Source organism: Cricetulus griseus, assembly GCF_003668045.3.
Source record: "Cricetulus griseus strain 17A/GY chromosome 1 unlocalized genomic scaffold, alternate assembly CriGri-PICRH-1.0 chr1_0, whole genome shotgun sequence".
NCBI lineage: Eukaryota > Metazoa > Chordata > Mammalia > Rodentia > Cricetidae > Cricetulus > Cricetulus griseus.
This window is the reverse complement of record NW_023276806.1, coordinates 249,323,462-249,339,229: the sequence shown is the minus strand read 5'-3', so window position 1 is coordinate 249,339,229 and position 15,768 is coordinate 249,323,462. Positions and strand designations below refer to the sequence as shown.

Sequence of the window (15,768 nt, the reverse complement as noted above, 5' to 3'; positions counted from 1 at the left end):
CAGGAATTAACAAACACAATGGACCCAAACAAACAAAAAAGTATACCAATGACTCTGGTGGCACATACCTTTAATCTCAACACTAGGTAGGCAGAAGCAAGTAGATCTCTGTTATATTCAAAGCCAACCTCTTCTACACAGTGAGTCCCAGGCCAGAGGGGAGGAGAAAAAGAAAGAGACAGAGACAGAGACAGAGAGAAACAGAGACAAAGAGACAGAGACAGACAGAATGGGAAGCATTAGAAAGAACAGAGTGGGGACAGGATTTAATCAAAACACATTGTATAAGTGTATGAAATTCTCAAACAATAAATGATAAATGTATTTAAAAGCCCTCAAATTAACTACGAATACCCTTCTGTTCTGTCCAGGGGTAGTGGGTGTCCAGGATGTGATACACAGGTTATTCCAAAAAATGAATAAGACACACAGCAGTTATACTGAGAGTGTATATAGATTTATTGAACTTGAGAATAACAGCATAGAATACATTCCACAGAACAGGAGTGGACTCAAGCGTGTGTCTCAAGAACTCTGTTTGAATCCATAAGTTTTCATTAAAAATTGGCAGTTCACTAAGAGGGAAGACCTGCCAGGTGGTGGTAGCGCATGCCTTTGGTCCCAGCACTCCGGAGACAGAGGCAGGCGGATCTCTGTAAGTTCAAGACCAGCCTAATCTACAAGAGCTAGTTCCGGGACAGCCTCCAAAGACACAGAGAAACCCTGTCTCAAAAAAAAAAGAAAAACAGAAAGAGAGAGAGGGCAGACCTTTCTTCTAGTGATTATAGGGAATGATTCCCTATGTTTGCTTGTTAGAGTTTCTATAACCTCAAGATGGTCCCCAAAGTCCAAGTGCTAGGCTTTCTTGGTTGGGCTCTGGAGTTGTTACTGTAGCTCACAGTCACTTTTCTGACCTTCTTCCTGCTTTACTTCTCCATGAGATATATGAACTCCACAGATTTTTATGGAAGGTTGAAGGGCAGGAGATAGCATCTTTGGTAACTGCTTCCAGGTGGTGGGGTTCTATAGTCCTTATTACCCTGAAGGCTATACTACAAAAGGCTCATCACTATTTTGAGTTCTTAGATGTATTCTTATGAATTAGGATAAGCATTTTCTCACACAGTTCACATGCAGAAGTTTAGTGCTGGTGTAAGTTCTTTCATGCATTTGAAGGAAATAGGGATAAAGGAATTAGATATTGTTGACATTTATAGGGGTTTTCCACAGCATGAACGGACTGATGTCTCTTAAAGGAACTCTGCCTACTGAAGGATCTGCCACACTGTACGCACTGATATGGCTTCTCTCCAGTATGTCTTCTTTCATGTAATCGAAGGTAAGAGTGATGCCTAAAAGCTTTCCCACATTCTTTACATTCATAGGGTTTCTCTCCAGTGTGGCTTCTTTCATGAAACTGAAGATAACTCTGACGTGTAAAGGCTTTGCCACAGTGTTTACATTCATAGGGTTTTTCTCCCGTATGAGTTCTTTCATGCAACCGTATGGAAGAGTGATATCTAAATGCTTTCCCACAGAGTTTACATTCATAGGGCTTTTCACCTGTGTGAGTTCTTTCATGCATTTGAAGTAAAGAGGGGTAAATGAAGGACTTACCACACTGCTTACAGTTATAGAATGTTTCTCCATGCATTATTTTATGTCTATGATAGGAACTCTGAGATTTGAAAACTATATCACACTGTTTACATTCATAGTGTTTTTCTCCAGTATGAACTTTTTCATGTAATCTCAGGTGAGTAAGTCTGCTAAAAGCTGTGCCACAGTGTTTACATTCATAAGGTTTTTCTCCAGTATGAATTCTTTCATGTGACTGAAGGGCATTGAGACATCTAAAGGCCTTACTACACTGTTGACATTTATATGGTCTTTCTTCAATATGAATTTTCTGATGTCTTTGAAGAGAATTGAAAGAACTCAAAGTTTTACCACACTGGTTACATTCATAACATTTTCGTATAGTTGGGCTTCCTCCACACTCCTTGTATTCATAGTTGTGATGTCCATTATAAGTTAGGTGATAGAGTCCATAGGATTTTAGACAAACCTCACACTCAGAAGGTCCATTCACAGTCTGAGTTTCCGTGCATCCTTCAACACTTGTAAGAAAATTAGAGTCCTGTGGCTTCTGTTCAAATTCCTCATGTTCATACTGCGTACATTCAGAGCGAGAGTCGATGTGCCTATTAAAAATGAATGACACGTGAAAATTTCTCCACCCACATTGCTGCTCGTATTGCTCATATGAATAAGGTTGCTCCACCCTGAGCACCTTCTTCATTACCACAGAGTACCTTTAAATGTAACTACTGTGAGAGACGACAAGCACATTAGTGACAGTCGTTTTGCTTATTAGACCATCTTTCTTGGACAGTCTGCTACCCAAAACAGCAAAATGTGTGCCTTCATATGAAAGTTCTGAAAATAAATGGACTGATGGCTCTACAGTATGGTTCCCATAGGCCTAGGATCAAAATAGTAGCATTCGTCAATGCAGGGTCCCAAAATGGTTCTGAAACACTATGCAAAATCGAAAACTTATGAAGGTACACATTTGAGGTAAAAATTTTCTACAGATGAATAATTTTGAAGTTGGGCTCATTTGTTTTATTAGTTTGTTCTTGAATTTCGAGGGCACATTAAAATGTCTTGGAGGGACACCGACTCCCACTTGTGCATGCAAATTACCTTAGATTTATTTCAGGGTCTTCACAATGTTCTCCAACTGTCTGGTCTTCCCATTCATACCCTGAAACACAGCCACAGAAAACGTGACAAGTCATCACAACGCACAATCACAACTATGCCTAATTTCTTCACCACATTCCTCCCTTTCCACAGCCAAACTTCAGCCACCATCAATAACCAGGAACACTTGCTCTCTAATTTATGGAATGAAGGTAAGACGATGCCCTCACCTATGGCAGTGAAGTTCCTGCAGGTTTCCAGCATCACATCTCCATAGAGACTCTTCTGGGAAGCATCCAGCAAATCCCACTCTTCCTGGGTGAATTGCACAGCCACGTCCTCAAAGCTCACCAGATCCTAAAACATCCCACATTTGCAGATGAAAGAGGGGGGAGAAAAACACATGTGTGCACATCTGACAGCGTAACTGTGTGGTTCCCAGGAGTGCTAGTAAAAGCACTGAGCGATGTCCAGAGACGGCAGGCAGATCCCCTCCTCATGGTTGCACTGGGGAGATGCGCTGCCTCCCCAGCCATTCTCCTCCTCCAGCCATCCCCACTTCTCGTCCCAGGCACCCACACCCTATCATCTCATTAACATTAGGCTCAGGAGGCTGTCTGTCCTTGGAATTCATGCTCAGGGTTTAAGCTTCTTCCTACATATTCCTGACATTCAAAGAAATTTCTGAAAACAAAGTTAAGAAAAAAAGAAAAACCATGGAGTTCAGTGAGTACACACAAGTAATAGAATCCCTGCAACAAGTACCTGGGAAATGTTCTGAAGCATATGGCAAACTGTGCCCTACAACAAACAGAAAGAGCAAACTCCATAATCATCTGCACTCTTAAAGCCAAGTATTTAGTGTGTGTGCGTTATTCACATGGCACATCAGCCACTGTGAGTGTGGGAGTCAGTTTGTTCCTGGTACCATGTGTGCCCCAGGAATTGAACTCAGGTCTTAGTGGCAGTTGTGTTGACCTGCTGAGCCATATCACTGGACCAAATGTGTTGGGGAGTATAACTTTAAGATGTGTTACATTCATTTATGCTGTGGAATATTTGTTTAATGATGCAAAGATGTGTTGTATTCTTCTATGTTGTATTTGTTTAACGGTTGAGCCATCTCTCCAGCCTCCCACCTCTTTTCAGTAACAAGACTAAGAACCCCAAGAAGGGACCTGAATTTCCCATGTGCAGCTCTGGCAGAACCCCCCACCAAAATTCCCATCCCATGACTTGCTGGTATGAAGCATGCTGATTTGAGTGATTATTTTTGGCCTTCAGTGATGAAGAAAACAGAAAAAGCATCTTTTGCAGCAATAACATGTCAACTCTAAATAGAGAATGATCAGGGCTGGAAAGATGGCTCAGCATTTAATAGCACTAGCTGCTCTTCCAGAAGACCAGGGTTCAATTCCCAGAACCCACATGGCAGCTCACAGCTGTCTGTAACTCCAGTTCCAGGAGATTTGACACAGATATAAATGCAGGCAAAACACCAATGCACATGAAATTAAAAAAATAAATAACTTTTAAAATTTAAAAATATATACAGGTTAAGGTGGGCAGTGGTGGCTCACGCCTTTAATCCCAGCACTCAGGGAGGCAGAGGCAGGCGGATCTCTGTGTGTTTTAGGCCAGATGGACAACCAGATCCAGGACAGCCAGAATTGCTATACAGAGAAACCCTGTCTCAAAAAGCAAAAACAAAAATGTGTGTGCGTGCGTGCACGCGTGCATGGGTGTGTGTGTGTGTGTGTGTGTGTGTGTGTATGTGTGTGTATACAAATTAAATAGAGAATGATGATTTAAAATAATGTTTACGGTATGTATAAGAAAAACAGGATATAGGTAGCTATCTGAAACAATCAGGGTTCTCTGGAGGATTGAACTAAAAGAACATACAAAAGGAATTTATTAGATTACCTTACCTCATTTACAGCTTACCTGATCTGGCCTGGACAGTCCAACAATGGCCGTCTCCATGATGGAGAGGCTCCATCCAAGAAGACTAGAAGCCTCAGGAGTTTCAATCTGGTGCCAAAGGCCCAGAGCTCGCCTGGACAGCTTATGGTCTTCAGTCCACACCAAAAGGCCCAAGAAGCTGGGTTGCAATGTCAGTGAAGGGTGGTGGCAGTGGCAGCAGCAACGGCAGCAATGGGACAGATGCACTCACCAGCAAGAGAAGGTAGGCAGGAAAGCAACACTGTTTCTTCTTTGAACTTCTCTGTATCAAGGCCACACTCAAAATGCCACTCACTATACAACAGGGTCTTCTCAACTCAGTTAATCCTTCCTGAACTTCCCTGGCAGACCTGCAGAGACAGGCCTCTTAGTTGATTCCAGAGCCATCAAGTCAACTGAAGATCAGCCATCACACAAGCAACCAGCAATACTCAGGACCCGTGCTTCCGCTGAGTATGTTCCCCACACTCCACCCTCACAACCTCCAGTCTGCCTGTCTCCATCCACAGGCTCCTCTCAGACCAGTCACACCTATGACTAAGTGTGTCTCTAGCTCCATCAGCAACAACCTGTAATTTCTTACTTATCACTCTGTTGCCCAAATCCTAGCACACAGCCTGCTGCAAGCTCTGCTGAAGCCCTTGGGTTCTGAAGGGAGGTCCCACATGAGTGGGATTCCTATGACTGAGGCCCAAGATCACTGAAACCACATATGATAAAAGTTTCCAATCTGAGGTTTAGAAATGGTTAGCTCCAGGTTTTTGGCTGTTTTTGTTTTGGAGGTGTTTGGGGGAAGGGGATTTGTTTTGGTTATGGTTTTTCAAGACAGGGTTTCTCTGTGTAGCCCTGGCTGTCCTGGAACTCACTCGGTAGACCAAGCTGCCCTCATCATATTCAGAGGTCAACCTGTCTCTGCCTCCCAAATGCTGGGATTACTGGTGTGCCCAGGGGTTAGCTCTGGTTTTACTGATCTCAGCTTTTCAGCAATACTTTATTACATGCATCATCAGGAATGTGCACCTTTCCAGGAGCCCTCTGAAGGCCAATGACTATGCTCCACCTTTATCTTTATGTTGTTCATGTTCTCACTATACTCTAGTCATATAGCTCAGGGTTTTGTTTTTTTTGTTTTTTATTTTTGGTTTTTCGAGACAGGGTTTCTCTGTGGCTTTGGAGGCTGTCCTGGATCTAGCTCTTGTAGACCAGGCTGATCTGGAACTCACAGAGATCCACCTGCCTCTGCCTCCCGAGTGCTGGGATTAAAGGCGTGCACCACCACTGCCCGGCTTAGCTCAGGGTTTTAAACCAATTAATAAATCAAGAGGTAAAATGACAAGGAGAAAAATTTGATGAAGTGAAATGGGAAAAAAATAATAAGGAAGGTCCAACAGTTAAGACTTCACACCAAGCTGAGCAGGGAGGCAGGCAGGAGAGTCTCTTGAATTCAGCTAGCCTGATCTACAGAGTGAGTTTAATTGAGACCTGTCTTAAAAAACACAAAAACAAATTTACATCAATCTTGAACAATGTGTTCCAGAAAAGCAAACACTTCTGAATTTAAACTATGAGGCCATCATCCTACCACAACATAAATTAGGTGTGTGTATGCACACACACACACACACACACACACACACACACACACACACACACACACCCATTATGTGTATATACCACATTTCCACTACCCATTCATCATTTATAAACATCTAGGCAGTTCTCATTTCCTAGATATTTTGAATAGGAGCAATGATAAACATGGTTGAGCAAGTGTATCTGTAGTAAGTTACAGAGTCCTGTGAGTACGTGCCCAGGAATATTATAGATGGATGTGGTGACTTGAATAAGAATGGCCCTATTGGGCTCATATATTTGAATGCTTTGTCATCAGGGAGCAGCACTGCTTGAGAAGGATGTTTGTCACTGGGATGGACTTTGAGGCTTCAAAAGCCCAAACCAGGCCTAGTGACTCTCTCGTCTAGATCCAGATGTAGAATTCTCAGCTCCTTCTCCAGTACCATGTCTCCCTACATGCCATCAGGCTCCCTGACATGATGATAATGGACTATACCACTCTGAAATTCTAAGCAATTCCCAATTAAATGTTTTCATTTATAAGAGTTGCCATGGTCATGGTGTTGCTTCACAGCAACAGGGCAGCAACTAAGACAATGGATCATATGTAGGTTTTAAAAGAAACTCTTAAATGAATAACCCACAACTCCCTGGATGTGAGGCTTGCTTCAGAAGAGGGAATGCATACTTGGCACTGTAAATCTGGCCAAAATCCCACAGCTGAGATCTTAGACTCTAGGAGTAAATTCACTAACAGTGTTTAGCTAAACTGTCCTGTGGCCAGGTTACTTTCTAAATATTTATGCTCATACCCATAAACAAATGAAATGATATTCCTCCCTTTGCAATGAATGTCAGTGAATATAGGATGCACGGGTGTTCAAAGTGCTGAGAATAAGTGATGATTAAGTACTCAACCCTAAAGTACACATTTTTTTTAATTTTGCTTATGAAACTTTATTTTTATTTAATGTGTGTGCATGTCATGCCTTCATGGTGTTTTGATTTGGCGGATTTGGCGCTCTCTCTCTCTCTCTCTCTCTCTCTCTCTTTCTCTCTCTCTCTCTCTCTCTCTCTCTCTCTCTCTCTCTCTCTCTCTCTCTGAGACAGGTTTTCTCTGTGTAGTCCTGGATGTCCTGGAACTCACTCTGTAGACCAGGCTGGCCTCAAACTCAGAGATCCACCTGCCTCTGCCTCCTGAGTGCTGGGATTAAAGGTGTGCACCCTCACCGCCCAGCTCCTTCATGTATTTCTGTGCAACATGTTTATACAGTACCCAAGGAGGCCAGAAGAGGAACTGAAGTTACAAATGGTTGTGAGCCACCATGCAGGTGCCAGGAATTGAACTCTGGTCCCCTGAAAGAGCAGCCAGGGTTCATAAGTTGAGTCATTTCTCCAGCCCTAAATAGGACATTTATCCCACTACCTCTTAGTGGTCACAGCAGAACAGGGGGTGAAAATGTGAGAGCCAAAGACAGAAGGAAAGGCTGTAAAATGCTAACTTCTGGCCATGGCAGAGCCAATGCTGTCATGACTTCACAAGTGGTTGTGGTCACCTCCAATGGGACTATGCAAAACATCATCTATCACTAGTCAATTATAGATCAGGGAGGGGCATACAGTCCTCTACTCTTCCTTGAATCACTGACCACTGACAGATTCTGGAGGAAGAAGACATTGTCTTGAGTTGTGTACCCACTCAGGTACCCACTAAGTTCCCATGAATAGTTCCAAACTCAACAATGATCCTAGTTTAACAGTGGGTTCCAAGACAAACTTTAAGAATGGAGATATGAGTGAGGGAAAGCAGCACTAGGGGTGTGAGGACAGGAGCTACAGCATGCATTGTGGACATTCATGAAATTGTTAAAGGGAAATTTAAAAAAAAATTATAAAAATCTTAAGGAAAAAAAAAGCATCATGGCTCATACTACTCCAGCACTTTGGAAGCAGCAGGAAGAGAGTTAGGAGTTCAAAGCCATCATAACCTACCCAAGGGCCTACCTAAGCATAATAAAGAAATTAAACCAAATCAAAAACTTATCACAACCAAGTAGAAATTAAGACAGGCATGCAAAATCAATTAAAACTTCAAACTTCAGGTTGTGAATGAAACTCAATGACAGAGCACACAAGGAACAGAGTTCAATTCCCTACACCAACCCCTAAATAACAAAAATCATATGATCAGACTGAAGAGATGGCTCAGGGGTTAAAAGCACTGCCTGCTCTTCCAGAAGATCCAGGTTCAAACTCTCAGCACCATGATGGCTCTGTAACTCCAGTTCCAGGGTATAACACCCTCTTCTGTAGTCAGCCTTTCTTTGTACCAACAATTCCCAAATAATGACACAGAGACTTCTTATTCATTAGAAAAGCTTGGCCTCAGCTTAGGCTTGTTCCTAACCCATTTATATGCATCTTCATTCTGCCACATGGCTGTTATCTCTCCTCCACACTGTACATCTGACCCCCTCTGCATCTCACTGGCTTCATCCCACGCCCCTCAGATTCTCCCCAAGTCCCTCTCTCTCCCCACAAGTTCCACCTATTCTCTCCTGCCTAGCTATTGGCCATTCAGCTCTTTATTAAACCAATCAAAAGGCACCTCAGACAGAGACACACCTTCACAGTGTACAAAAAGATTATTCCACAACATTCCTCTGTCCTCCTCAGGCACCAAGCATGTATATGGTACACAGACATAAATGCAGGCAAATAAATAAAAATATAAAAATAATTTTAAATCATATGATCATACAAATATTTCGACAACAAAGGGGGAAAGGAACTTTTTCAGAAAAAAATAAAAAATAAAATCTCAAAAAACAATAAAAATTCAAGAAACTAATGAGGTACTATAGCAAACATGTAGGATATATAATACCATCCTATTCCCTGGACCTTGGCAATGAGCAATAGGTTGTGAAAATAAAAACACCATACTTCTTGTATACCAGTAAAGATAAAATAAACAGAAAGAAGTACACACAAATGTAACAAAGAACTACAGACATGCTAGGTATGGTGTTGCACACGACACACTTGGAAGGCAGAGGCAGGCAGATTGCTTTGAGTTCAAGGGCAGATTGGTTTACAAAGTTCCAGGGTTCCAGGTCAGACAGGTCACACAAAAAGGGTGGAGGGAAAGTCTGCAGACATTAACTGCAATTTTTTAAAATATATTTATATAGGTTTTGCTTGCTCCACATTCATGTCTGGTGCCCATGAAAGTCAGAAAAGGGATTCAGACCCACTCAGACTGGAGTTACAGATACATGGACGATACCATGTGGTCACTGGGAGTGGAATTCCAGTCCTCTAATGAAAACAAAGGGAGCGCTACTGTAGGACCCTGGATATTCATAAGTAGAATATGTCATAACACTACAAATAAGACCCAGAGACAGAGATTGGGGTTCAAGCTGAAGATCAGGGAAGCAAAGCAGTCAGCCACTAGCTCTCACCTCAGGCTGAATGGGATGATCCACCCACGGGCTCTTAACCAAGTCTCAGACTGTAACCTCTCCCAGAGAAAGAATGCCTCATACTGACTACTTGCTCCTGTCTTTCATACCCCTCTAGCGCTGGGATTAAAGGTGTGTGCTATAATTCTCTTTTAGACTGATTCAATCTTGTGTAGAACTGGGTGGCCTTGGACTCACAGAGATCCGTCCACCTCTTAAGCCTGAGTCCTAGGATTAAAGGTGTGTACCACCACCTCCTGGTTTCTGGCTGCTGGGATTAAAGGTGTGTGTCACCACTGCCTGATCTCTATCGCTTGAGGCTGACTTTGCCTTTCTGAATATACAGTCAAGCTTTAATAAATCATAAATAATATGTCACTACAATCTCATACCTGGCATGTATGTGAAGAAAGGACAGAGAACTCCTGTCCCTGCGGTTTCAAATCAACTAGGTCCAACCTGTTGGCCCAGCCTACTCCACTGCCTGTCCCTCTACCTGTTCTGGACCTCAGCCCACCATTGCCTATTCTCAGAGCCTGGTTCTGCCTTCTATCTAGCAACTAGGACTCTGTAGCATGGCTGACAAAACTGAGTCCTCCCTGATTTCATCCAAGGCTCCCTACCTGTAGCACAGTAGTTTTGAGTTCTGTATCATATCAATCGAGGCTCCACCTGCATTTCTGTCAGCCCACTTCTGCGCCTTTTACTTGTATTCATTTTTTTAAACTACATATATGCATAGCTATACTGTGTTGTGTGATACGAGAATTAACATTAGTAATTAAGACTGAAATAAACCTAATTAGCCTTGTCCCAATTACCAAGGAAGGTGGAATTATCTGACATATTGCTACCTTCAAAACCTTTTGAATTGTTATTCAAAAACATTCTGACACTATGGGAAGATACAAATGTGTTCATCTATATTTCTAGCCCAGCACACTTGAGAAGTCTCAAAAATATGTCAGTTATCAGTTTAAACTAGCTCAACATACTTCCAATAAAAATCACATATATATATATATACATATATATATATATATATATATCTGTCATAACAAGAAACTATAAACTATAAAAGTTGTGTGCAAACGAAGAATAGAGATGGAACATATACAGAAGAACCAACTGCAAAGCTTGCTGACTGTAACACTTCCCATCAAACTTCAGGACGCAAACATAAACAAAAATAAAGACAAAAAAAATCGAAGTACAACAGAAGAATAAACAACAAAATCCCTGAGAAGTCTTTTCCAGAGCAAAGAAACCACTGGACACAGCCTTTACAAACGTCGCAAAATTAACCCAGACGAACTCGGTTTCTACATGTGGAGTGCAAACTTAAGGACGTCTAGGACCCCACAAAGAACCCTCCGCGCGGCGCTCGCGGAGAGGACGACGAAGGCGGAAGTCCCCACAGGCCGCCGGCCAGGGCCCGGGCCCGGGGCCCCGCGCTCGCTCCCCAGCCCGGGAGGACCCACCGCACCGGCTCCCGCGGCTCAGCCGGCCGCTCCTCGCCGTCTGGGGCCCCCGGCCCGCGCTCACCACGGCGCGGCTGCCGAGCTCGCCCGCGCTCGCTCCCGGCTCGGGGCGGCGACGCTCACGGCGGCCTCCCTCAACCTTGGTGAAGAACCCTCAGCTAGAATGGCGGCCGGAAAGAGCCCCGCCCCCGCCTCCCAGAAGGTTCTGATTGGACAACCTTCCCGGAGGCTCTGATTGGCTAGAACTGTCGTGCGTGGGCTGAGTGACTGGCACAGCTGCTCTAGCGCTCCTTAGGCTGTGAGCTCTGAAAACGTTGTCTGGTGTGCTGGTGGCCAGCAGATGGCAACACTGGCTCATGTCTCTTGTGTACTCGTAGGTGTGCCCTACTAAATGACCCTGGCCATGAAAATAGTTGAGTGTCAAGTGAATTGTGTGACGACCCTGAGATGCCTAGGAACAAGTCCACTGAAAAAAGACAAGCTACTGTTCGGTCCCGCTAGCTCAGGAGGGCGCTGTGCCATGACGTCTCCGGAATATTTTTGGTGAGAGTCTTGCTGTATAGTCCACACGAGCCTCAAACTTTTAATCATCCTGCTTCAATCTGCTAAATTCTGAGATCGTAGGCCCTGAGCCATCACACTTAGCCATATTTTTTTCTTAAACAGTCATGAGAAAACTTGCAACTTCAGGACTGTGCTAGGGAACTCTTCTCCTTCACGTGTAAAACTGGAGAAAAACTAAGAGTATGTAGTTGAGGAGCTAGAGTTAAGGGGCTCAGCAGTTAAGAGCACTGGCTGCTCTTCCAGGGGACCCAGATTTCACTGACAGATCCCACATAGAGGCTCACAACCTGTAACTCCAGTTCCAAGGAATTCAATGCCTTCTTCTGGCCTTCATGGGCACCAAGCACACACGTGGTACACAAACATGCAGGTAAATCACCAATACAAATAAAAATAAATCAAAATAGTCTGATTGACTATCTAAGAATGTGGTTCTGTTGCAAGGAATGCAGGAAGACCTGGGTTCAATCCTCAAAACCACATAAACTACCTAAGAGGGGGTTTGTAATCCCATGAGTGATAAAGATCAGAGGCATAATAAATTCAAGGTCATTCTCCACTACCTAGTAGTTTTGAGGCCAGCCTCTGGTGTGTGAACCCCTCCCTCAAAAAACAAACCAAAAACTGAGCATGGTGATGAAAGCCTTTTACCCCAGCAAATCCAGAGGCAGAGGCAAGCAGATCTCTGGGGGATCCATGCCAGCCTGGCCTGTAGTGACACTATGGAGGAAAAAATGTGTCCATAATTGAATGGTTCAGTGCATGGGATGTACAAATGTGCTAGGCTCACATAGGCTCACACATATCACATATAAAAAATAAGCATTTAAACATTAACCCTACAGCAATGGCGTCTAGTGAGAGTGAGTTAGATGAAATCCCAGATAAGAACCTAAATAATGATTCTAAATATATTCAAAGACACAAAAAACTGAACAGAATAAGAAAGGCAGTGGGTAATATGAAAGTGGAAAGAGAGGAAAGCCAATCTGAAATTTGGAAATTAAAGAAAAAAACATTGTCAAATAAAAAAGAACTACGGGTGGTTTCATCAATAGAACAGATCAAGGAGAGAACAGAGTATCAGCTTGAAAACAAAGTGGAAGAACAGGAACAATCCAACAAGGACACAAATAAAATAGTAAGCAGCTACCGTGAGAATTCCCAGAGAAGCACGGCCTGACCCTCCTCACCAGATGGGAGTCACAGAAGACAGAAGGAGTCCAACTTAGTGGACCAGTGAATGTTTATTGGGGTCATTAACAGGAGTGCAGGTGGGGGGGGTTGGTAACAGGAGTAAGAATGACTCAAAACAGCAACTTGTGAATGACTTACAAAAGCTGCATCCACAGAGCTCCCTGCACAGTTGCAGGCAGTTTGATGGTCTGAGAATCTGTTCTCTTTGCAGTTTGGTGGGTCAGGGTCTCCTCCCCTGTGATTGGTTTCCATCTTCTATAAATCGGGGAAGGGACTTCAGGAATCATGCAAATATCCACTTTCTCTGATGTCGTAGGCTTCTTCTATAGAAGGAGGGGAATAATTTCATTCTAAAGACAAAAATCTTTCCACAAGAATTATAGCAGGAAATCCCCCAGAGTCGGAGGAAGAGATGCCAATGTAGATAGCAGTAGTTACATTACAATACACAGACAAACCAGAAAGTTCCCCCTCGTCACATATAAAAAACACAAACACTCAGAACAAAGAAACAATAATAAAAGCTGCAAAAGAGAAAGACCAAGTCACCTATAATTTTTCCTGGGGAGACACAACTCACCCTAGATAAGGAGCCCCTGATACACAAAGTATAGACCCCACCAGAGTCCAATTTGGTGAACCAATGAGTTTTATTGGGGTCACTTACAGCAGCAGAAATGACTCAGACAGCTGAATTACCAAAGCCCACTCCAGCATGGGTGAAAACCCACAAAGCTTGGAGCCTGGAGCACACTGCCCAGCTTGTATGTGCCAGAACATACTACTGTTGTCTTGCTAAATGGACACATTGTCACACTGCTGTCTACATATTTCTGAATATATGCATGTGTTGGTGCTTCTCTCAGCCTTAGCCAGAGAAGCTTCCCTGGACAGCAGTCAATACAGAGACTTGTAACTGTTCAAAGTGCCGAGAATATGTGACTACGGATTGCTTAACCCTAAACGGGACTTCTAGATCAACCTCCTACCTGCAAGGCTCAGGAACCATCATGGAAGAAGGGGAGGAAAGAAAGTAAGAGGTGGAGGATGAGGAAGATGGCTGTAAAAGTCATGGAGATTACATTCATAAACCCACTACAACTTTGGTCACATGCATGTGATCAAGCCAACAAGATCAGTGGGCTTTCAACAAACAGCATTAACTGGACTCAGGAGAAAATAAAAATGACAGAACATAAAGGGGAGAGGGACATGATGGGGAGCCTGGGGGCGTGGGAGGGGACCAAGGGGAGAGGGATATGATGGGGAGCCCGGGGGCGTGGTTTTGTGAAGTAATAAACAGCATACATTGAAAACTTGGATGTCAGTCAACCCTGATAACTCTGTAACTCCAGAGCATCAGGAGCCCAAAGGCAGAAGTGGGAAATATTAGGTTCTAGATCAATGAAATGTTACCATTGCCTCCTTGTAGACAACATCCACCTTTTGTAACCAAGATTTCTAGGCTATCAGAGCATGAAGTCACAGGAAAAGGAATAAAGTGTCACTAATGGCAATGGTAAGTGGGCCCTTCCTATTTCCACCACTGGAATCTTCATCATCACAAGTCAAAGTACCCTATAATGGACACCAATTCAGAATAAATAGCCTTCCAGAGACCCTTGATACATCCCTCCAGGTTATTCAGCCCTAGCTGGTGGTCACTCTGCATTTTTAGAGTTGTATTTTTAAAATGTGTGTATGTGGTGGTGGCGCACGCCTTTAGTCCCAGCACTTGGGAGGCAGAGGCAGGCGGATCTCTGTGAGTTCGAAACCAGCCTGGTCTACAGAGTGAGTTCCAGGACAGGCTCAAAGCCACAGAGAAACCCTGTCTTGAAAAAAAAAAGTGTGTATGTTCACAAACGCACCATGCCTATAGGTGCCTTCTGAAACTGGAAGATGGAGTCAGATTCCTCTGAAACTGGAGTTCCAGGTAGCTGTTACCATCCCGATATGGGTGCTGGAAGCTGAATTTAGGTACCCTGAAAGATCAGCAAGTTCTACTAACTGAACCATCACTTCCAACCCTTTTGGAGGAATTTGAACAAGCTTAGAATTGGAGGAAAGAAAAGCCTACAGTGCTGTAAGCAAAGTTTAGCAAGCAGTTCCAGTGGGAATTTGATGGACCAGAATGCCTATGCATCTTATCTATATAAAGTGGACATGAGGTTTATAACCAACGTGGTTTCGTGAAGGAACAGTTCCTGAAATGGCTTAGGAAAGGTCAGGTGCCCTGACCCTGCACTTTCTCCTGTCTGGAGCCATATTTCCTGTAAACAAATGTCTTCTTACTTCTTTTCATAGTGTTCACAAGACTGAAAGGGTCCTACTTCCCTGCTGATACAGGGCCCTGATATACATCAATGGTTCCTCTGTATGTTTACAGGAACAAAAGTTGCATCATATAAACTTCCTCAGCCTATGGCTCATGTGATGTGTTGGCAACCTTTTGACTTTAAAAACCATACCCTGCTTTGTTTTGGCACCAAGAGTTTTTCCCGGGGAATAAGTCTGCTCTTGTTTAGCCTGAGGACTCACTTGCTCTTAATTGGCTTAATAAAGCTTAGTGATCTATAACTCCTGCCTGTGGATTATTCCAGTTCTTTATCAAGAATTTGAGTAGGTAACATTCTGTAGCATGGAACATTCTGGGGAAAACTTCCTGCCACACTGCCTGTGCTGGGAGAGTTTGAGTGGGAGTGAATGTTAAAAATATTGCACTCATTTTCGGTGGAAGAAATGTGCAGGCAGGCCGGACATTGGTGGCTCATGCCTTTAATCCCAGCACTCTGGAGGCAGAGGAAGGTAGA

The 15,768-nt window shown here is 43.5% G+C and overlaps 1 protein-coding gene across 4 annotated transcripts; it reads right to left on the bottom strand.

The window, feature by feature from the left end:
* Positions 1-435: 435 nt before the first annotated feature.
* LOC100757671 (zinc finger protein 14) lies at positions 436-11,378 on the bottom strand. Of its 4 annotated transcripts, none has more exons than XM_027394600.2 (5): positions 11,262-11,378; positions 4,657-5,024; positions 2,940-3,066; positions 2,710-2,770; positions 436-2,204 (listed from the first exon to the last, which is right to left on the bottom strand). In XM_027394600.2, exons 2-5 carry the CDS (start codon positions 4,693-4,695, stop codon positions 1,163-1,165), a joined length of 1,269 nt encoding a protein of 422 aa, XP_027250401.1. In that variant the 5' UTR covers positions 4,696-5,024; positions 11,262-11,378; the 3' UTR covers positions 436-1,162. The 4 variants fall into 4 exon arrangements, with proteins under 4 accessions (XP_027250401.1, XP_027250402.1, XP_027250403.1 ...); XM_027394601.2 differs by having other exon boundaries at positions 11,203-11,351; XM_027394602.2 differs by having other exon boundaries at positions 11,198-11,338.
* Between the last annotated feature and the right edge of the window lie 4,390 nt (positions 11,379-15,768).

Excerpts from the sequence above, each read along its gene's own strand:
- LOC100757671 (XM_027394600.2), bottom strand. The coding sequence starts at position 4,695 with ATGGAGACGGCCATTGTTGGACTGTCCAGGCCAGATCAG. Across the intron at positions 2,771-2,939 it reads CAGGAACTTCACTGCCATAG|GGTATGAATGGGAAGACCAG; the intron begins GTGAGGGCATCG and ends GCTGTGTTTCAG. Across the intron at positions 2,205-2,709 it reads GACCCTGAAATAAATCTAAG|GCACATCGACTCTCGCTCTG; the intron begins GTAATTTGCATG and ends CATTTTTAATAG.